The sequence below is a fragment of the Megalobrama amblycephala genome, linkage group LG17, assembly GCF_018812025.1.
Source record: "Megalobrama amblycephala isolate DHTTF-2021 linkage group LG17, ASM1881202v1, whole genome shotgun sequence".
NCBI lineage: Eukaryota > Metazoa > Chordata > Actinopteri > Cypriniformes > Xenocyprididae > Megalobrama > Megalobrama amblycephala.
The window spans coordinates 45496945-45521498 of NC_063060.1; the positions used below are offsets into that span (position 1 = coordinate 45496945).

The 24554-nt window shown below is 37.8% G+C and overlaps 1 protein-coding gene across 2 annotated transcripts in view; it reads left to right on the plus strand.

The window, feature by feature from the left end:
• Positions 1 to 23980, plus strand: part of epha4b (eph receptor A4b) — a 179083-nt gene extending 155103 nt beyond the window's left edge. For both annotated transcript variants that reach the window (XM_048164790.1, XM_048164789.1), the window contains exons 12-17: positions 11531 to 11592; positions 15349 to 15558; positions 18350 to 18499; positions 19426 to 19619; positions 20611 to 20748; positions 22221 to 23980. In XM_048164790.1, the coding sequence (XP_048020747.1) occupies positions 11531 to 11592; positions 15349 to 15558; positions 18350 to 18499; positions 19426 to 19619; positions 20611 to 20748; positions 22221 to 22320 (854 nt within the window). In that variant the 3' untranslated portion in view covers positions 22321 to 23980. The remainder of the gene's footprint in view (positions 1 to 11530; positions 11593 to 15348; positions 15559 to 18349; positions 18500 to 19425; positions 19620 to 20610; positions 20749 to 22220) is intronic.
• The last annotated feature ends 574 nt before the right edge of the window (positions 23981 to 24554 follow it).

Sequence of the window (24554 nt, forward strand, 5' to 3'; positions counted from 1 at the left end):
TCAGTTCAGGATCTCTCGGAGCACGCGGACTATTTGGAAGAGCAAAGTAGCGGTTTAAGTGAGAGTAATGCATTCAATGTTGGGCTGCACTTTGACCTCTGTCTTCATGGAATAGACCGGCCTTCTGTTGGAATCTAAAAAAAGCCTGCTTTTGACGGGGTAAAAGAGAGTTTAGAGGAAGATGAAGAGGGAAAATATGAGACATTCTTAGAAACAAGCATGAGGGGCTATAAATATACAACACTTATATGTTTACTAGTTTTAGAATCTGCGGGACATTAGCCTTTTTTGTAGGGGGGGGGGTGTCCTTGTTACAGTGTAAATACAGAGCAAGTACTGAGTAATATTAATTAACAACATGTATTTACTACAGGGTTAGGGTTAGTTGCATGTAATTATGCATAATTTACTGTTATTACAACAGTAAGTACATGTAACATAGGTCAGCTTGATTTTTCCAGCATGTTCCTGGATCAACAATTCTGTCCCAAAATGTAGTGCTAACCCTTTCCCTACCCTAAAACATAACCCTTTTCATAACTTATCCCTGAAATCAGAGGAAAATAATGTGGCAATTAATAAATTGCAAAATAATTGCATTAAACTTGGCTGAGAAATGATCATTTAAAGTCATTATTGTGTTAAATGAGAAAAGTGTCAAATAGATATTAACTTTAGAAAAAAAAAAAAAAATTATTTGATTCAAAAGAATTTATTACACATAAACATTTAGGCTTCAACAGCCTATTTTTGGGTGAACTATACCATTAATGTTTTTTTGTTTGTTTGTTTTTTTGTTGTTGTTGTTGTTTTTTTTAATATGGAAACATGATTTTTTTGATTTTTTTTTTTTTTTTAAATGAAACGATACCCTAAATAAGAAACTAAAACTGCAGTAGGTGGCGGTAAATGTCTGAAGTCATTGAATCATTCATTCATTCGATTCGTTCAAACAGCTGATTCATTCAGAAATTAAATAAATAGCTCTTTTTATGAATGAGTCATTGAATCATTGATTCACCTGATTGATTGAACATGGATTCATTCAGAAGCACTGCTGTGTGTTTCTCCGAGATGCACAACAGTTTTGCTCTGGCTTTATAGGTAATATTTTTGTTGGCAAAACTGAGCAAAAGCAGACTAGTGTGTCTAAAATAACACAATATTAACTTATTGAACTGTTGTATAAAATCAATATCACATTGGCACTTGTGTTACTCGGGACAAAAACAGCACTTGTGTGATATTGCGCTCGTTACTCGTGTGATATTGCGTAACTATATCATGATATAAATATGAGACAAAACTCATACAGGGGCATTTTTGCCCTTTTATCTTGAATTTTAGGGTCGTATAACTGCATTCTGTAGGCTTGCTCTGCTTCATGTTTGTCACCAATCAACTGTATGAAATGTCAGATGAACTGTGTAGGTCTGGGGCAGGGCGGGGCGGGGCAGGTGCATTAAATGCATTAACAATTTTAACACATTATTTTTTTTCCCATAACTAATTAGTTAAATGAACACATTAAATTGACAGCCCTAATATATTAAAGGGGTGGTTCAGTGTTTTTTTCAGTGTTTTAACATGTCTTGATGCTTTGTTTTTAAAAAAAAAGCCATATTTTTCATATATTTTACATTTATTCTACACCTCTGTTTCCATTGTCATTCGAACGGCTCGTTTGACTTACTGCTTCAATGAAGCCACTCCCTCCGAAATACGCAATGTGGTTAGCTGGCCCAGTGTATTGTGATTCGCTGAAGCGTCGGGAAACGGCACGCCCCTCACCATGAGTTGTTACCGGTTACGTGTGCTTCAGTGGAAATGTAAATAATGGCGTCTATATTGCTGTATCAAATTGAGCCGAATCAGACCCAGATGAAGAGGGTAAAGCAGAACCTCTGCAATCACGGCTTTTAAAGGACGTTTATGAATGGTATTTCATTTTGTATTTGTGTCAAAGTGTTTAGATATGCTGTCACTGCTGTTTGTTAGCTTTCAATATACAGTTTTATCCTGATTAAAGCTTTACTGTAGCCGAATACATGACTGAGTAGTCGCATTTTTGTAAAGGTATCGTTTAATTTATAGCATGAACATTTTTTTGTCTATGAACATAGAAGTTTGTTGGTGTTTGTTGAAGTATGCAATAGAATTTAGCTAACATAACTGGCTAGCGAATGCGTTGATCTTTGTTTATGTCCTTGATGCAACAAAAAAATATTATAATATTTCAGTAATAGCTTTTGTGTAAATCCAGCACTGAACTCGTGTAGATTCTGGAAACTGTCTTCAGCGCCGCATCCAGTGTAGAAAATATCACAGATTATAATGGCTTCTGTTAGCTTTTGATGCGTCACTCGCGTTCGGTGTACACAACTCTTCCGCTTTCATTATGCTGCGCCACATGGCCTCGCCCACTTTGTTGCGTGTTCCCGGGGGTGTGTTACGCAGGGTTTATGATGTCACCAACCCGGGAAGAAGCTCATGTAGTCCAAACCAGTCATTTCTGTAGGCATTAAACTGCCTTAACTTTAAAAGACAATATCTCCGTTTGCATTGAACTTTCAGCACTGTAACTTTGCAGATACTGTTTATGCTCAAGCAGCAACATTACACACTGACTAAAGTTAAAAAAGTGAAATCGCATTGAACCACCACTTTAAAAACATTCTTAAGCATTTATGTTTAAGATTTTATAAGATTTTTCATATGTATTAACTATCTTACAGATTCTGTAAGGGTAACTGATAGTCATGTCACTGTCCATATGGCCTCATGTACTCTGGCCTCGGGGTTTGTGAATAGTTGCACGTATGACAGCGAGGAGAGGCAATTTCACAGATCACTGCTCAGCAGGTCAGTGGCTGCAGGGCCGAGGAGAGGGCGAGGGAACAGCAGGGACAACTCGCTAACCTTTAACTCCAAACTGTTATTCAAAACACCCATTTCTAACAGCTCTCTGCATTAAAAAAAAAAAAAAAAAACTCAGGAATCCTTAAAAAGCTGAAATATGCAGGGTAGTGTGTCTCAATATATCACTGCATGATCATCGATAAGCTGCTTCACAGATGCTGTCTGATTCATAAATGACTCATTATTTTAATTCATGTCCATGAATGAAAAAATATTAAAATATCACAGGGAAAAATGATGCTCTGATAATAACAGCTTCGTAGGACTATACATTATTTGGATAATTGGTTGTATAGAACTGAAAAATTTATATTATTAATATATTTGCTGGCCAATTTTAGTGTTAATTTCAATAAAAGTGTGGTTATTTTATTTTATTGACTTCAAAAGTTCAAAAGTCTAATATTAATACAATTATACAAAGCATTTTTGGTTTTCCTCCAAGTGCATCCAGAATGTTCGGTTTCGGCCCAGAATTTTCATTTCGCTTCATCCCTAATTATTTATTATGGTTTAGTCTTTCTCAGTAATGTAGAACAATGTTAACAATGTTATATATAATTTTCCCTCTCAGCCCTGAAACTGAGACCAAATGATTCTGGCCTCCCAATGTTCTCTTTCAGGGCTCGTTTTAGTAATGTACACAAAGAACCTTTTTCAGATGTAGTTTTTATTGTGTGTGTGTGTGTTTTTTCTTTCTGATTGTGGTCTCATATCAACAAATCCAAAACAGAGGCCCAATCAGCAACGCTTCATCAGAATAATGTCCCGAACCCTCCCTCTCGCTCTGATTGCCTCCATTGTTATGTAGATGGCGGGTATTGGTGCGACTGAAAGAAATCTTTGGAAATAGCCCTTTTAATTGCTATCTCGTCATTTGTCAGAAAAGTTATGATCTTTCCGTATCTCTCATTTCCTCCTTTATGTGCCAACAATCGCCTAATCTGGAAGCATTCAATTTGGAGGAGGCTATCATCTCCTCTCATCGCGCTCTTTCCACCGCAAAGGATTTTCCTCCTAACGAAGTGGCTGCTATTTCGAGAAAGCATTCATTAAAACCGCCGCTCCTTTGTTTAGAGGACAATGAAAGTTTAAAGTCTCGCGGAGACTCTTGTGTTAAATTACGTAGATTAAGGGCTGCGATGTACCGCCCGGTCTGTTCTTGCCAACAACTCAGTGCTAAGTACATCATGTGTCATTTAGTTAAAACACCATTTGGAAAATCAATAAGACTGTAAAGTTGAAGAACAGCGGCTTTTGTTCTTTTGTTCATAATCGTAGCGGGAGGACACAAAGTGGGCCGTCGGGGCATCAACCTGCTCAATATGTCTTTAATCCTATAAGTCAGTACCTTGAATATCACAGCCAGGAATATATGGAGATACGAGCTGTGCTGTTCCCACAGTAACCGCCGTCGAAATGAAGCCGCTTTAATGGGAGTGTAAAATCAATACTCTATTTGCAATAGGGGTTCTCGCTCTACGGGTGCGGCGACATTGGGAATCTGAGCTTGTTAAGGGGTGTCACTGCTGGGGTCCTGATGGGACCTCGTGCGTGCCGTTCTACACACAAACATATGTTTATACACGTGCGCCTCCCTCCCCGTACGCAATTACACAATCCGCCTCGTATCCGATGTCACGAGGCATTTTTTCATCACCTGCAACAAAGGTCTGTTTCCGTTAATGATTATCCCACAGTACCGGTTAGAGCTAAATCACAGGGGCATTGCATTACACAGATGAGGTGTTATGCGATATTGATTACTCGAGTTTGTTGCAGGTATTCATTTTTTTTTACCGAACCTGCAATACAAACATGTAGGTCAGCGGGACTCCGCTGGGAATAGATTTATCCGGCAATTTTCCCCGGTAAGTATGTATAGAGTTCAAGAGATTCTGTGCAAAATGGCTCTGACAGCAGCGTGCTGTGACAGCTTTATCTAAGTGGATATGGTTTTTAAATCTCTGTCCTAGATATCACAACACATGTAGACCTGGATCCATGCTGTTACTTTCACCAGAGACAATGACAGCTTAATCTTTATTTCTGCCCTTTAAAAGTCACATTTTACATTTATTCATTTATCAGACACTTTTGTCCAAGATTACAGCAATGCAACAATGTAAGCGATGTTCCTTGATCAGATAGGGTTGGGAAAATTGTTATCAATATATAAACAGTTGTGATGCTTAATATTTTTGTGGAGATGGTGGCGTTTTTTAGGGTTCTTATGGAGTTCAAAATAACAGCATTTATTTGAAATAGAATTTTTGTAACAATGTTCACTCTACAAAATGCTGGGTTAAAAACAACCCAAGTTGGGTTAAAAATGGACAAACCCAGCAACTGGGTAATTTAAAAAAATAGTTGAGTTAAATAAAACTACCCAGCAGGTTGGGCAAACATTTAACCCAACCACTGGGTTAAAACAACCCAATCATTGGGTTTGTCCATTTTTAACCCAAATTGGGTTGTTTTTAACCCAGCATTTTTTTTAGTGTAAAAGTATTTACTGCCACAATTTAACGTGTCTTTGCTTATTTGTGGAGTGAAATAAGTATAAAAAGAATATAAACCTTTTCATGACTTATTTTATTTCTCAAAGTTTGTTTTTAACCCATAATACACTAAAAAAATGCTGGGTTAAAATGGAAAAACCCAACGATTGGGTTAAATGTTTGCCCAACCTGCTGGGTAGTTTTATTAAACTCAACTATTGTTTAAAAATGACTGTATGTCTGGCTTAAAATGAACCCAAAATAGGTTGGAAATTAAAAATCAGACCCATAATTACTAGAGGCAATTGGGTTAAAAATGGACAAACCCAATGATTGGGTTGTTTTAACCCAGTGGTTGGGTTAAATGTTTGCCCAACCTGCTGGGTAGTTTCATTTAACTCAACTATTTTTTTAAATTACTGTATTGCTTGGGCAAACATTTAACCCAATCACTGGGTTTGTCCATTTTTAACCCAACTTGGGTTATTTTTAACCCAAACATTTTTAGACTTTTGTTCATTTTAATGTGTCTTTGCTTATTTGTGGAGTGAATATTAAGTATGGTATAGTGAAATATAAAGTATCTATAAAGTATAAAAAGAATATAAATGTTTTCATAACTTCTTTTATTTCTCAAAGTTTGTTTTTAACTCATAGTAGCATCATATGATCACTGTAAGACAAATAAAATCCATAGAAAATGACAATTCTAAAACACAACAGAAAATAATGCAATGCATAACTCAAAATATGGGGAAAACACTTACGTCAATACAGAGTTGTATTAACACAGAGAATTGTCTTCTGAAGAATAATTTGTAAACCTGCCTTAACTGTATTTGGTGTCACCCTCAGGGTTTTCTGATCTTCACAGTATGTAAATCTATAACCTAACCCTGTGTTGAAGCTCTGTACCTCAGGCCACACTTAGTGACATCAACCGCTAATTCATTCCCGCACACACAGAGCTCATTGTAAACTGCTGCTATTCCAGCGGCGCAGGGTTCACGAAGGGTTAAACATATTCGTCTCTTTGTAGAAACGAAGTAGAAAGAGAAGAACAGGTCTTGAGGGTGAAATCACAGAGATATGCCTGCCCTCTGTTCACAAGACATGTGATGCTAATGCAGGAAGCCCTCAATGAGCTCTATTGTGCGCTCTTGAGATCGTCTGCACCGGATGCTCGTGGTTGTGCTGTAACCTTTTTGTAGCTCATCAGGAAAATATGCCACATCAGATGTCCAGATGATCGCTTGATAACACATGAATTAGAGGGGAAATTAAAAAAAAAAAATCCCCTCAAGGTTGCCAGAGATTAATGTCAAGAGCCAATCTTTCAGAGCTGTTTTCCGAAGAGCTCATAATAAGCGGTTTTATTAGTTAAACGCCTGCTGTAATCATGCCTGACGGTTGTTTTAACAACACATACAAAATCAACACTAGATGACCTTTCAAAAAGATTTACCAGAGCTGTTTTATCACCATAGATTTAGGACAGCGTTTGGTATGAAATTAATTTTCCATCTTTTGAAACCAATTCCGATTTGGAGGACACCCACATTTCAGATTTAATATTTGTTGAAGGGGTCTTTGATTATGATTTCACTTTTCTAACTTTAGTTAGTGTGTAATGTTACTGTTTGATCATAAACAACATCTGCAAAGTTACGACGCTCAAAGTTCAATGCAAAGGGAGATATTTTCTTTTACAGAAATCACTTTTTAAGGACTACAACAAACGGCTGGTAGGGACTACAACGAGCTTCTTCCAGGGTTTGTGACATCACAAACCCTAACATTTACATAAACCCCGCCCCTGATATCACGCAACAAAGGGGGCGGGGCCATGTTGGGCTGCTTTAGAGAAGAGGAAGAGTTGTTGTAGTCGAGTGTTGGTGTCATGCCGTCATTTTACGCCAGACTGCTTCACAAACGAGGGTCAATTCAACACAAAAGATGAACATGACGGCACATGCTAGTGGATGAGTTGAATCAACTCCACAGCAACTACATCAATTTATCCACTAACCATTCAGAAACATCCAGTTTCATTCTAAAAGTTGTAACTTCTTCCTGAGTCTCTCCATCAGTGTCGACTCCGGTTTGAACAATGTAAGGCTGAACACCGTTACTGACAATCCTCATTTTGGCTGCGTGAGATTCTCTCTTCTGGAAAGGGGGCGGGAGCAGCAGCTCATTTGCATTTAAAGGGACACACACAAAAACGGCATGTTTTTGCTCACACCCAAATAGGGGCAAATTTGACAAGCTTCACAGACACATTCTGGAGACACCAGCGACTTATATTACATCTTGTTAAAGGGGCATTATAGGTCCCCTTTAAAGGCATGTACGTGATCCTGTTAAAGCCTCACATCTGCCCTCACAGTGTTAACTGCAAGTCCAGCATGCGTTTTCCCTCTCTGAGCTTGGCTGTAGGCTGTTCCGCTGAGGTCAGGGCCCCGGGAGGCTGCCGTAAGCTCCTCTGATCGGATCCACTGCCTCGGCCACCCGCTCTTTCAGGATCAATGCCAGTTGCCGCTTCAACTGTCTCTCTGATAAAGCGGTCCCACACACACAGAGTGACATCAGATTGCCACCCGTTGCCGTGCCATTCCCAGAACACAGTGTTCCGCGGTCCGTTCCCTCGCTTTCTCTTTCTGCGTCTGACAGCTACATTAGTCTGCCTCTGTAAAGTAAAAGGAATTGCATTTTTTTCCCCCTCTTTTTTCGGATGAGACATGGGGGGTTAGGTTTGGGGGTGTCGAGGAAGGCATTTATCTCAGTGAGATAGTGATTTAATTTTAGGTGATGTATAACCAGCCAGTTGCCGTGGTGATGCTCGGAGGGGGGTGATCAAACCTGTTTTTCACAAACTCATAGAGGCACATATATATATGACTAGAGCACATATCTCAGTATTCCAGAGTGGAGATGTCTGGAATACAAGTCATTTATCAGCACTGACACGGCTGGTGTTTACACGTCCCTGAGAGAGACAGGAACAACAGCCCACAACTGATACACTGACACACATTCTGTGTACTCATAGCTTTTTTGGAGTAGTAACCGAGGATTTGTTTACTACGGCCATTTTGCATCAGTGTTGTTATTGTTAACTTCAACTAAAACTGTTTTCAATAACTGAGATCAAGTTGAAATAAAATATAATAACTAGGACCGATTATAGTTTTTAGTCTAATTAATTGCATGATGTGGCGATTAATCGAATGAATCGCAAATTAATCGCACATCAAACTTGACTGAGAAATTACCCCCCAGAGATCATTTAAAGTCATTAATGTGTTAAACGAGAAAAGCATTAAATAGACATTACAAAAAGTAGCTTTAGAAAGAAATATTATATTTGATTCAACATAGAATTTATTAAACAAACTTTAAGACTTGATGAGGGTGAGTAAATGATGACAGAATTTTCATTTTTGGGTGAACTATACCTTTTATGTTTTTTATTAATATAGAAATAGGCATTATATACATATATATATGAAATAACAGAAAAATAAAAAATAAAACTGTCAGGTGGCGGTAAATGTCTAATGCCGAGTTCACACTGTTTGATTTTAGGCCCGATTTTCACTCATCAACTAATTTTGCGAAGTCAGAGGCAAATCGGTGCTCGTTCACGCGAGTGCCAATCAAAGACACGATCTGAGAAATCGATAATCTGACAACTCTGACGACTTTGAAAATCGCGCTGTGTGAACTCGGCATAAATGAGCAAGTCATTGAGTCATTCATTCATTCGATTCATTCAAATGGCCGATTCATTCAGGAATGAAGTAAATGACTCTCTTTATGAATAGACCATTGAATCATTGGTTCACCTGATTGATTCGTTCAAATTCATTCAGTAAGGAAAGCTTTAGAAAAGATAAAACAAAATAAGGCTTGTACTAATTGTGTTTAAAACCATCAAAACACACAGTTTGATGTTATGCTATGTGAACAGTTGTTGTGCAGATGTACGTTACCAACCAATAACCAATGATTTATTTACTTATTTATTTTTAAATGTAGGATATTTAATGCATTTTATTTGTCAATAGTGATTGAATGTTAACACTTGTATCTCATCTGGGTGCTATCATGATAACCTGTTTCCTGCTGTCTGAAGCACTGGATGCCCACTTAGCATTCAGTGTCTGTATATGTACCTACAGTACAAGCCTCCTCTGTGGAGACCTACTTATGCTTGGCGTAGGTTCATACACAGCACTGATATGCCCCTTTAACAAGGGCAAGCATGGTGTACACCACCAGAATCATACGCGCCAACTAATCAACAGGCACATTTGACACGGTCATCTTACCACAGCTGTCACGTTTTGATTCGTTCCGTCAAATCTGTACATGGACGTTTCTGTCAAATCCTACAAGTGACGCTAAACTGCTGAACTCTCAGTGACCTGTGAGTGATGTATTTAGGTCAGAGGATTGAGAGGAGTATGACAGAGCTTGTTAACCGAGACTCGACAAGGCACTGGAACATTTTTCTGTTTATTTCACTCTGTCGCTTTATTTCAGATATCGGCTTGCATATGATGCCCTGCGGTAGATTGGTGGCAGCAGAAGTATAACTTATGCCAATTAGTGGGAGTGTGTTTGTAAGACTATAAATCTCTTCCAAAACCAGTTTGCTGCATTGTTGCCTAATATCTACAGAAGCAGCTACCTTGTGAATGGCCATTCATGCCTTCTTTTGCCCAAAACAGCTTAATGCAATTGAACAGAAGATGCGTTTGTCGTTTGAATATGCTAATCTCTATGTGAATATGCTCATCTGATTGGTTGGCATAATTTTACTCATTCCCATTGATTTTGCACCTCTCAGGACTAAATTGAGTTCTTTTTCACTGCTTATTGCGCTTAAACAGTCAAATACACACAAAATAATGCCAAAATGCCGGTCTTGGTGAGTATTCACGTAAACAGTCAGTTATGTTTGAAGTGAAAATAAACAGTTGAGAAAGAAAACGCATGTGTAACAGTATAATGGATCTTAAAGTGACAGCAGCCTAATAAACCTGCTGACAAATTATGAGAAAATATTAAAAATATCTATATGGCAGTTTTTCCCAATGGTATCAATGTCAAAATTATAGCCAGTGAAAATGCTGAACCACTAGCCACAGTGTCTGGTGAGCAAAATTTTAATCCATAAACCAAACCAATCAGCTATGTGTGTTAGAAGGAATGGTGAGAGAACATTGTGCTTGGTACATTTTTCATCTTCAAACCAAACTTGGGTCTTCAGACGACAACGTTTAAATCCCGTCTGGCTAGAGCACTTCCCATAATGTTTACGCATTAGGTCAGTAGACGGAGAGTAGACGGTCTTTAGTGGCTGTTTGAACACATTCGACCAAAGCAATCCGGTCGAATGTGTTTTCAACTACCTCTGGAAGTGGTCGAAAGTGGACAAGCTCAAAACAGCTCATTAGGAACTTACGCATGTATAATGTTATGATCACAATGTCACATTTGGGAGGTTGTTTCTCAGGTCAATTAGTAGATTAATACTTGGTCCAACTTGGTCATGGTTTTAGTGAGAGGGCGTTTGTGGTGTGTTCAGTTGACTGTCTAATGCTGTTTTCTTAGTTTGGAGTCTGGTGCTTTGCTTTCATTTTTTAAAACAAACTTTGAGCTCTTTTAAGAGATCTTCCTTTCGCTACCTGCCATCCATCACTGCTCATGCCCACCACAACAGGTGCAGCGCCCTCCCATCAGCTCTCATTGACTGTCCTGGCCGCCCATCATGGCAACAAAGCTCTTTAATTGGTTCTCCGTGGATTAGCCGGGGTTAATTAACTGATATCTTTGATGGTAGAAGGCTGTGATGAAGGTCTGTCATGCTGAATAATGGGGCTGAGAGTGTGGCCAGGGTTTAGCCTCCTCTCTTCTCTCCTTCGTTCCTGTGTTTCAGCATCTCAGCTATAAAGGATTAATGACACCATTACCATGATTTATTTCTGTGTGGATTTGTGTAGAATCATCAATCTGTTAGGACATTTTATGTTTTTTTCCTTCCATCTAGGCTGATGGTAAATCTTGTATTTTTGTCTTTTTTTCTTTCTTTATGTCTACAGGCAAGCCCGTGATGATTATTACAGAGTACATGGAGAATGGATCGTTGGATACTTTCCTGAAGGTGAGGAAGGCAAAACGCCAGTGGCACAAATCCACACCGATGTTCACATGCCATTTAAGATGCTGCCTTACATTTAATTACCTACAGCCAATAAACGAGCATCGCTCAAGGGTATAAGCCATGGATACCTCCCTGAAAGTCTATTACTGGAGGGAAATTAAGCATGGAATGGATGCCTGGATGAGGCAGCACAGATTCAGTTGCGTACTGTCCATTAGGGCTCTCGCATCCTTCTGTTGTTCAGCGAACGTGCCAAGGTTATTATAGTTTGACTTCTTAAAATTTGCAATACTATCTGAAAATTCTGTTTTGTTTTTGTTCGTTTCAGGATTGTTTGTTTCAGTTTAGTTTTCATTTCATTTCATTTTTGCATGGTGTCATTCACATTTTTCAGAGCAGTAGTTGAATTAAACTGCATCACGTACTATACTGTCATCTATAGTTCGCCTACTATTTATTTTTGATTTTTTATTCCAGTTTATTTTTCATTGAAAGTTTAGTTTATTTATTTGCATTAATTATTTTTTTATTATTATTATTAATACATTAATTTATTAAATTATTTTGCCTTTGGGTTACACTTTATTTTGAAAGCCCAATTTAGACATTATACACTCTAAAAATGCTGGGATGTTTCGACACGTGTTTGGGTCAAATATGGACAAACCCATCCACTGGTTTAAAAATTTAATTTAAAAATTTAAATCAACAATTAAACCTAACCCTGGCCCATATTTGACCAAAACATGGGTCGAAACAACCCAGTATTTTTGAGTGTATAACTATAAGTATGACAACTAACTCTCCATAATTTGCAACTACATGACAACTAATACTCATTAATTTAAAACTACACAGCTAACTCATTAATTTGCAACTACATGACAGCTCTCATTATATGTGCAACTACATGTCAACTAACTCATTAATTTGCAACTACATGACAAATCTCATTCATTTGCAACTACATGTCAACTAACTCAATAATTTGCAACTACATGTCAACTAACTCCTTAATTTGCAACTACATGTCAACTAACTCATTAATTTGCAACTACATGTCAACTAACTCATTAATTTGCAACTACATGACAAATCTCATTCATTTGCAACTACATGTCAACTAACTAATTAATTTGCAACTACATGACAAATCTCATTAATTTGCAACTACGTGTCAGTTAACTCATTAATTTGCAACTACGTCAACTAACTCATTAATTTGCAACTACATGTCAACTAACTCATTAATTTGCAACTACATGACAAATCTCATTCATTTGCAACTACATGTCAACTAATTAATTTGCAACTACGTGTCAGTTAACTCATTAATTTGCAACTACATGTCAACTAACTCAATAATTTGCAACTACATGTCAACTAACTCATTAATTTGCAACTACATGTCAACTAACTCAATAATTTGCAACTACATGTCAACTAACTCATTAATTTGCAACTACATGTCAACTAACTCATTAATTTGCAACTACATGTCAACTAACTCATTAATTTGCAACTACATGACAAATCTCATTAATTTGCAACTACATGTCAACTAACTCATTAATTTGCAACTACATGTCAACTAACTCAATAATTTGCAACTACATGTCAACTAATTCATTAATTTGCAACTACATGTCAACTAACTCATTAATTTGCAACTACATGTCAACTAACTCATTAATTTGCAACTACATGACAAATCTCATTCATTTGCAACTACATGTCAGTTAACTCATTAATTTGCAACTACATGTCAAATAACTCAATAATTTGCAACTACATGACAAATCTCATTAATTTGCAACTACACAACGAATCTCATTAATTTGCAACTACATGTCAACTAACTCATTAATTTGCAACTACATGACAAATCTCATTAATGTGCAACTACATGTCAACTAACTCATTAATTTGCAACTACACAACGAATCTCATTAATTTGCAACTACACAACGAATCTCATTAATTTGCAACTACATGTCAACTAACTCAATTTGCAACTACATGACAAATCTCTTTAATTTGCAACTACATCAACTAAATTATTAATTTGCAACTATATGTCAACTAAATCAATAATTTGCAACTACATGACAACTCGTTAATTTGCAACTACATGACAACTCGTTAATTTGCAACTACATGACAACTCGTTAATTTGTAACTACATGACAAATGTCATATTTGCAATTACGTGTCAACTAACTCATTTGCAACTACATGACACATAACTCATTAGTTTGCAACTATATGACAACTCTCATATATTTGTAAGTACATGTCAACTAACTATCATTAGAGTATAAGTAGACTGTTAGGTTAGGGTTAGTAGAATAATTTGACATGTAGTTGTAAAGTTACTCATAGTCAGTAGAATGTATTTTAGGGAGCATCAAAATAAAGTGTAAGCAGATATGAAGCAGACAGTCTACTAATAATGACTCTGTAATGCATGTAGTTGTAAAGTTACTTATAGGCAGTAGAATGTCTAAAGTGGACTATCAAAATAAAGCATTACCCTTCTTAGTTTTAGTAAACAGTAATAACACTTGAGCACGTATTTGAGTGAACGTGTTGCAAATGTGTCACGTACAGAGACAGGAAGTGAGTAAATGAACTCAGTAGATTTATAATAAGGTTATGCTCGCTCCACCAAGCTGCCATAACGTCTCCTCCGCAATCCTCACTAATTTATTACCGCCTTTGTCACCCAGTGGATCGGGCCACGAAGTTTTATTACGCACAGCACAGATACGTTTTCCTTTAAGTCAGGACTCATTTTAATTGCCTACACTTTGAGAAAATGAAAATGAAATCTAACACCCCCCCCCCACACCCCTAAAAAAGGGCCTGTCTGAGACTTTCGATCTTTCTGCAGCCTACATAATGAATCCCATAAATACCCCCTTAGCCCACATAAAAAGCTAATATAATTATGGGGTCTGTTTTATGGCTAATAGCTCATAGTTCGGCCACCAAGCTACATGTGTTTAATTAGAAGACAGATCAGTTAAGCATCACTTACTAGTAGAAAAACAAATTATTTCTCTCCGTCTCTATATCTGCCTCTCTCCGCTCTTCCTGTAAGTAGTGTGGCTTTTGACAGCAGATTGATAACAACCAGTTGATCAGGCCGGACGATCAATCAGCCGGCCACATTTCACAAAACACAGCATAATTAACTTACCCACATTATGATGCATGAAATACTATACGAGCGCATGTTTCTGATTGATATTGCTTGGAGGGACAAAAGTGGGGTTTTAACAAGATTAGTGTACTGCCCAGATATGGAGATTAAGACATCGGGCTAATTGCTTATTGCGAAGATTGTTTTTGAGGCGAAATGAATGTCTGAGCTCTTTTGTTTAGCTAACAGAAGCACCAAATCCAGATGGTTTCACGCTAATAAAGGCCTGTCAACATTATAGCAATTATGGCAGAAAGAGCTCTAAAACCAGAGGTCAGAGTCTTTTGCATAATGAATCAGAACTCAGGGCAAAACCATTGGAACTGTGAAAATGAAGTGTTTGAAAAATGCATGAAGTCTGAATAATGTAATGCAAAAAAAAATTAACAGGAAGAAAATCTTCAGACATTTCCAAGGAAATTAATATAATAATACTTTATAATAATAATAATAATTATCATTGTTTTAAGTTATTCAAGCCTTAGATTTCACAGTGTACACCAGCTGTAAAATCTATAAATAGCAACATGTGCCGTCGCTTTCTCTTGCAGAAACACGACGGGCAGTTTACGGTCATCCAGCTTGTGGGGATGATGCGCGGCATCGCTTCAGGAATGAAGTATCTGTCCGACATGAGCTACGTCCACCGTGACCTGGCGGCACGCAACATCCTGGTGAACAGTAACCTGGTGTGCAAAGTGTCCGACTTCGGCCTGTCCAGAGTGCTGGAGGACGACCCTGAAGCTGCGTACACCACACGGGTAAAGATTATATTAGATCCTGGAGTCAGCCATTGTCAATTTGAACAAAAACAGATAATGAAGGAGGAAGTTAACTAATAGAAAATGTTTTTGTTTACAGTTTAAATTTGAGTGTCACTGGTTTTTCAAAGCTAGCTTTCATCATCATTCAGTTTTGACATTGATACTATGGGGAAAAACTGCCATATAGATGTTTTTGTTAATATTATCTCATAATTTGTCAGCAGGTTTATTAGGCTGCTGTCACTTTAAGATCCATTATACTGTTACACATGCGTTTTCTTTCTCAACTGTTTACGTTCACTTCAAACATAACTGACTGTGTTTACATGAATACTCACCAAGACCGGCATTTTGACATTATTTTGTGTGTATTTGACTGTTTAAGCGCAATAAGCAGCGAAAAAGAAATCAATTTAGTGCTGAGAGGCGGCGTTTCAGATATTTCAGTATTGATATGTATCAAAAATTTTTGCACTTAGTTTATTATTTCAGATGCCTTCTTAAAAGACTACAATTGAAAAAAGTATATATTATATATAAAATGCAACCCGCCAAAGTGGCTAGTAAGAGTGACTGCATTACACACCAATGCTGAAATACACCCGCGTTTAGCAGGTCAAGCCCTGGTCATGCGTTTTCGGTCGTGTAGTGTGGACTGAAATCTTTTCTGAAACACCAGTATCATTTTGAAACGGCGTGTTAAAACGAAAACGCTCTAGTGTGGACATAGCCTAAGATGAGACACGGAGAGAACGAGACAGAGGCGGGATGTTGGCTTTCTCAGGGGTCAGTTTCTCTGTCCACCCAGCATGTATTAATTACATCCGTTTCTGACAGGACAGCCGCCTCCGAACCCCCTACACTCGTTCTTCGAGCTCTCTCTGTCCTTCTCAGCTCGGTAATTGGTGAGCACCCTGTGGACGCGTATGAAGGCCAAGGGCAAGAGAGGGACGTGAGGCTGTGTGTGTGTGTGTGTGTGTGTGTGTGTGTGTGTGGCTGTCGGTGTCCGCTCGGGTGGACAAAGCATAGACTCAGCAGGAGAATCTGTTGTCACATGCAAACAAGGGAGGGAAGTGCTTGTACAACCCTGAACGGACCCCTGCAGATTGCCTTTTCATGTCTGTGTGTGTGTGTCTGAGGCGAAATGTGTGTTTCTCGCAGGGAGGAACTCTTAAAATATAAGTGTCTTTGACATTCAACGCCCCGTGCCCCGTTGCTTCGAGTCCTGAAATCACGAAGAGACGAAACCCTCCGGGCCACGCGAGGCAGCCGTTTATGTGCCGTGACGTTATATAATTAAAAAATTGTAAAGATCGCTTTTTGAAATTCTCTGTAAATGATTTTACCCCATGGGCCCTGCTGCTCTTCTTTGGCACTCTCGTCACGTATGTCTATATAGAGTACAGCCAGTTTGTCTTTTGTTTGACTTTGACTGTAGAGATTAACTGCAGCTATTTAAAAAGGCATTTGGGGAAATACAGACCCAGTCATAGTGCTGGAAAAGGAAAGGCAAATATGGTATCTATTCTGCTGTTTGTTTATGACTGTTTCTTTAATCTCTTAAAATGCATTTTTCACATGCTCATTAATGTTATTAGTGTACTAACAATGTCCAACAGTGCAGAATTATGTCGTTTTGATCATGGAAATTACACCACAATGTCATTTCAACAACATCTCAGATTATATATTGTGTTTATTAGCATTTTGTGGTGGAAATGACAATGATGGGAATTCAGTTTTAACATGTCTGGAATAAAATGGTCGACTCTATAGTAAAGCTAATTTCATAGACAGCATTAATGTGTCTTAAATAGAGACATTACACTACTGTTGAAAAGTTTGGGGTCAGTAAGATTTTTGTTTTTTAAATGTTTTTAAAATATAAGTCTCTTCTGCTCTCCAAGGCTGCATTTACTTGCTCAAAAATACAGTAAAATACAGTAAAAATTCTAGTATTCTGAATTATTGCCATTTAAAATAACTGTTTTCTATTTTAATAGAGCAGTCGTTACTCTTCAGTGTCACATGATCCTTCAGAAATCATTCTAATGTGCTGATTTGCTGTTCTAGAAACATTTCTGATTATCAGTGTTGAAAACTGTTTTTTTTTAGAATTCTTCAATAGAACAGAATTTCTTTGAAATAGAATCTTTTGTAACATTCTAAATGTTTCAATAATTTCAAGAAATGAAAACTATTCATTTCTTTAAAAATAAATAAAAATCTTACTGACCCCAAACTTTTGAACAGTTGTGTATTTTCAATTTTTTTGCATAATTTACAGCTTCATTGGAAACTATGCACAATAAAAACCTTATTTTTTTTTCTCTTTGTTTTCTTTATATATCATCACGTGTCATATTTAATGTCACTGTTATCTCTTCGGTAACAAAGAGACTTTTTATCTCACAATTGCAAGTTTATATCTAACAATTCTGACTTTTTTCTCACAATTGCAAGATAAAAACTCATAATTGTGAGTTCTAAAGTCAGAATTGCATGATATAAACTCACAATTGCGCAATTGTGAGGGAAATTAAATTAAATTTCAGAATTACAAGTTTATATCTCGCAGTTCTGACTTCATAACTCGCAATTCTGACTTTATGTCACGCAATTGTGAGAAAAAAAAAACAGAATTGTGAGATAAAAGTCACAATTACCTTTTTATTTTTTTATTTAGTAGCAGAAACAAGCTTCCATACCTTCATATACTGTACAAAACAAAATTAAAATCAACCCCTGGGACATTTAAGAAACACAATCTTTTTATTTTCTTTATCAGGGTGGAAAAATCCCCATTCGATGGACGGCTCCTGAGGCTATAGCGTACAGGAAGTTCACCTCAGCCAGTGACGTCTGGAGTTACGGCATCGTCATGTGGGAGGTGATCTCGTATGGAGAGCGGCCTTATTGGGAGATGTCTAATCAAGACGTAAGTGTCCTTGAGAACTCGTGTTCTCGCGTGTATTGTTTAAATTGAAATCTGCTCCGCTAATATCTAATATCTCCACTAATATCATTTGCATTGGAGCCTCTCGGGGGGGGGCAGAGCCTCCGAGCAGCGTGTCCTTGCGAGTGAAATCTTCCTGCGGTGATGTCTGTATAGAAACCACTCGAATGATAACGGTTTTTAGGAGGCTCATAAACGAGAGCCGTCCAGCTGCTCCTGCCAGTTAAACACACTTCATCTCTCACTGCTGTATTATGCTAACACTTTCTGACTTCCTTCTTTATTACCATCAGAGGAAATGTCAGAGAAATCCTGAAGACCTTCAGGGCACGGCTGATAATGATTTAGAGCTCATTCTGAAACAAAGAAGAATGTTTCATGTCTAAAAGAAAATAGTTCTTTTGATTTAAGAACATGAAGTGGCAGCGAACAGCGGATGTTTTAACCGTAGTAATTAGTTATAGTCATATAGGAGATGTCTCGTACCATTGAATGTCTCAATTATACTGTAGGTCCTAATGTTTTACACCGTGCAATAGACAAGAGTTCATTCAGATAAAGTAATATCCTTACAATTAAAGGATTAGTTCACTTCAGAATTAAAGTTTCCTGATAATTTACTCACCTCCATGTCATCCAAGATGTTCATGTCTTTCTTTCTTCAGTTGAAAAGAAATTAAGGAAAACATTCCAGGATTTTTCTCCATATAGTGGACTTCAGTGGGGTTCAATGGGTTGAAGGTCCAAATGTCAGTTTCAGTGCAGCTTCAAAGAGCTCTACATGATCCCAGACGAGGAATAAGAGTCTTATCTAGAGAAACCATTGGACATTTTCTCACTAAAACACAACACAATGCAGTATGCGTATTTGATTGTGTTATTTTGTTTGATGCATGTGTCTGTTTCAGGTGATTAAAGCTATAGATGAGGGTTACCGGCTGCCCGCTCCGATGGACTGCCCCGTGGTCCTCCACCAGCTGATGCTGGACTGCTGGGAGAAGACCAGGAGCGAACGGCCCAAATTTGGGCACATCGTCAACACCCTTGACAAACTCATCCGCAACCCCAACAGTCTGAAAGAGCTCGCCAACAGCTCCGTCTGGTGAGAAACTGACATGCTTTTCACACTATAGTTAACTGAATTAAGGCCACTTTTTGACCCTGGGCAAAGTAATGGTTACAGTGCGATAAATCATGTTAAATCTTGTTTTAACAATGATAAAGTGGTGGAAACATGAAACACGCTGAGCAACGCCAGTTTAAACCAAAGGATTGCCTCTTTTAAAGTGACGTACAGATAAAACATTTAAAAGCAGCAAAAACAAATCCCTATCAGCTCCAATAAATCCAGGGGAAAATCCAATCCAGCTTTTCTTTGTCTCCCCCATGAACTCTCAAATCTTTTGTTTAATGTGAGACAACAAGCCGATAAACTTCGTATTGTCTAATATAACCAAACCTAGAGTCACTGATCCTTTTCCAGCAGACATCCCTCTCGCAGCTTTGTAAAAAATCATTGTCGTCTAGATAGCTGAACCCCCATTGTAAAACCTGACATGAGACAGAGCGGTTTATCAGGAGACGGAGAGGCAGAGATATACGCTTCCTCAAGCCCATCACAGTCTCTCTGATTACAGCCCAACCTGCCGTCATTTATCCCTCTGTGTCCGGAGAGGACAAAGAAGAACGAGGGCGTTAAATACATCCCAGGTCTGAGATTGAACTGACCCTCACAGCTGTCAATCAACAGTGTGATCCTGACCCGTCTGTCACGAGGAACGGATCGGCAACACAATGGGTTTTAACCTCAACTACAACTACTGAACTTTTATCCTCTTCTCATGAAACTGCTCGAGATATCGACTCTCACAAGGAAGTGTGAGGAAGACTGCTTTGTTGGTCCTGAAAAATCACTGTCATTAAACGCAGAGACGAATGACAGTTTGATTAGATTTTCGTTGACTGTAGGCCTGAAGCTGAAGCCTTAACACTATAACCTACAATTCTGAAGACGATTTATTATGCAAGAGCAGATCTCAATTCTTTAGCATTGAACCACGCCACAATTGATACAAATTCAATTTCCTTTCCAGGGAAGACCCCATCACCCCAGAGTTCAGCGTGAGTACGGTGGATGAATGGCTAGACGCCATCAATATGGGCCAGTACAAGGACAACTTTGCCAGCGCGGGCTACGTTTCTCTAGATTCCATACTGTACATCAGCATGTGGTAAGCTTGTGTACCTATAGAAAGACTCACATCTGGGCAAACCAGAATTTTATTTTATTTTATTTTATTTTATTTTATTTTATTTTATTTTATTTTATTTTATTTTATTTTATTTTATTTTATTTTATTTTATTTTATTTTATTTTATTTTATTTTATTTTATTTTATTTTATTTTATTTTATTTTATTTTTTATTTTATTTTATTTTATTTTATTTTATTTTATTTTATTTTTTATTTTTTTTTATTTTATTTTATTTTAAAGTTTGAGGTGACTAAGATGTTTTTTTTTTTCTGTGAAAAAAAAAAAAAAAATGATTGATAATAATGAGAAATGTTTCTTTCTCTGAGACATCAGAGAAATGATACACTTGATACACATAAAAATTCCAAAAGATTTTTTTTAGTTCTTGTTGTTCACAACGATGCTATAAAATAACAATTTTTGGTTCCTCAAAGAACCTTTCAGTGAACGATTCTTAAAAGAACCATTTTTTGTTAGTGTAAAGAACATTATAATAATCTAAAGAACGCTTTTCCGATGTAATGAACTTTTTGAGCAATGCAAAGGTTCCATAAATGTTAGAGATTCTTCGTCAATACCAATAAAGAACCTTTACTTTTAAAGGGGACCAATAATGCCCCTTTCACAAGATGTAATATAAGTCTCTCAAAATCCCCCACAGATCATTTATTACAGCTTGTCAAATTTGCCCATATTTGGGTGTGAGCAAAAACACACCATTTTTGTGTGTGTCCCTTTAAATGCAAATGAGCTTCTGCTCCCGCCCCCTTTCCAGAAGAGGGCGGAGCTTTAACAGCTCAACAACAACAAAGCTGGAGAATCTCACGCATCCAAAATGAGGATTGTCAGTAACGGTGTTCAGCCTTACATTGTTCAAACCGGAGTCGACACTGATGGAGAGACTCAGGAAGAAGTTACAACTTTTAGACGTTTCTGAATGGTTAGTGGATAAATTGATGTAGTTGCTGTGGAGTTGATTCAACTCATCCACTAGCATGTGCCGTCATGTTCATCTTTTGTGTTGAATTGACCCTCGTTTGGTGTAAAATGACGGCATGTCAACAACACTCTACTACAACAACTCTTCCTCTTCTCTAAAGCAGCCCAACATGGCCCCGCCCCCTTTGTTGTTTGTTCTCAGGGGCGGGGTTTATGTAAATTTGAGGGTTTGTGATGTCACAAACCCAGGAAGAAGCTCGTTGTAGTCCATAAACAGCGATTTCTGTAAAAGAAAATATCTCCTTTGCATTGAACTTTGAGCGTTGTAACTTTGCAGATGTTGTTTATGATCAAACAGCAACATTACACACTAACTAAAGTTAAAAAAGTGAAACAGAATCAGAGTGTACTCTTAAATATATTGTTCTCTAATTGATTCTTCTACAAGCAAACAACAAATAAACCGCATCCAGTATTACATGATTTCTTTTTTGTCCCTTCTTCCTCAGCGAGTTAAGCAAGATGGGCGTGACTCTGGTGGGGCACCAAAAGAAGATTCTCTCCGCCGTCCAGAGTTTTCACGCACAGGGGACTCACGTGCAGGTATAACCGCCTGAGAGCGCACAGACTGAGAGAGTTCCCAACTGCTCCCACGACAGTCCCTTCAGCAGCTTCACCGTACAGTTCCCGCATACGACCACTCTGGCTTCCGTCCACGCACGTCCGAGCTTCCTACGAGCAGAGGGACACTCCGAGACTGATCTACAATCGCTCGACAAGGCCACGGCAAATCTGATATGAAGTATGGTTATTAAACAAACAAAGGAACAATAATACATTAGGGAGAATTCACAGCTTGTGCATTTCATTGGTGACGTTTTGCATATCAAAGGTCGGACTGTTGTTCATGAAAACGAGGGTTGTTGTTTGTTTTTCTCACATCCATGTTTGGGATATCAGTCCACTATAAAAGTCACAGTACCGTAACAGAAGATGTTTATAGTATATTTATTTTGTCATAACTGAGGCAATGGTTGAGCACCGATGGATTCAGACGGAAAGACGACAGGAGTTTGCGTTCCTCCGGCAAAGATGGCGACGAAAGAGGCCGCGTCAGCGCACGTGAGCACGGGACGGCAAGATAAGAGCGTTATCTTCTGTTTAGCCGAGAAATAACTGCTCTTCACTCATCTGAATAAGAAACCGTTTGACTTCCAGATACGTCTTAAATAAAGTTCATTTTCGTGATTATAACGCGTGCGGCACGTTCGCATCGTCTTTACGTTTACACTCGTAGTGTGTGGCGACTTGTACTATAGTGTATAAAATGTACAGTGTTGATTTAAAAAAAGAAGAGAAAACACAAGAAAAACTAGAATGTTTGTAATGATGTACTTTTATTTAGTATGAAGAGGAGGAAGCGGCCGTGTGGTGGCGTTCATCACCGTCGTCTGCCGATAATAACTCATCTCTGGAATGTAGCATGGATCCTAAGCTTCATCTTTGATTGACAGGTGACAGTGACTGCAGTTTTTCACTCAAGTGGTGCTCTTAGCTGCTTGACTTTAGATGCCTTATTAACTGTGCAGTTCTCTCTTTTTCTCGTCCTCCCCTTAGAAATGATATCATGAAGTATAATGTATATAGTATTTATCATCGCGTCACTGAGAAGCTGGAGCTCGATGTTAAAGCCAGGCTCGACATGTTTACCGTTGTTTTAGTCTGCCGTTTGTGGAAACGCATTGGATCCGCGGCGCTGTCGCGGGCGCTCGTGGTTTAGGGACGGAAGGGTTTTAATACATCTATTGGGCTGAACTAAATTCCTCATGCTAACTTTACCGAGACTGATTTGCTGCACTGTATATTTTTGTACTAGTGAGGTTCTGTAAAGTCAAAGTCGACCTGTTTTATTTAAATATATATGAGACGGAAATACAGGAACGGATGGTACTGAGAGAGAATCATATTTCGGATCGTGATTCCCTGATGTCATTTCTTTTATGTCATGATTTGTTTCGATGCTTCAGCGCAACACTGTAACATCGCAAGAGCTACTCGCAATCTGTAGGGGTTTTTCCCTCCAAATTTCCGGCGCTCCTTTTGTTTGCTGAAAGGATTCGAATATGTTGAATATCTATATACTCAAAACTATGGAAGCTTGTTTCTGCCATGAAATAAAAATGTAATTGTGACTTTAAAACTTGAAATTCTGACTTTATATCACACATTTCTGAATTTATATCCCGCAATTTTGACTTTAAAACGCAATTCTGACTATAACTCGCAATTCTGACTTTAAAACTCAAAATTCTGACTTTATAACTCGCAATTTTGACTTTAAAACTCGGAATTCTGACTTTATAACTTGAAATTCTGACTTTAAAACTCGAAATTCTGACTTTATAACTCGCAATTCTGACTTTATAACTTGAAATTCTGACTTTAAAACTCGGAATTCTGACTTTATATCTCGCAATTCTGACTTTATAACTCGGAATTCTGACTTTAAAACTCGCAATTCTGACTTTATAACTCGCAATTCTGACTTTATAACTCGCAATTCTGACTTTAAAACTCGCAATTCTGACTTTATAACTTGAAATTCTGACTTTAAAACTCGGAATTCTGACTTTATATCTCGCAATTCTGACTTTATAACTTGCAATTCTGACTTTAAAACTCGGAATTCTGACTTTAAAACTCGCAATTCTGACTTTATAACTCGCAATTCTGACTTTATAACTCGAAATTCTGACTTTAAAACTCAGAATTCTGACTTTAAAACAAAATTCTGACTTTATAACTCGGAATTCTGACTTTAAAACTCGCAATTCTGACTTTAT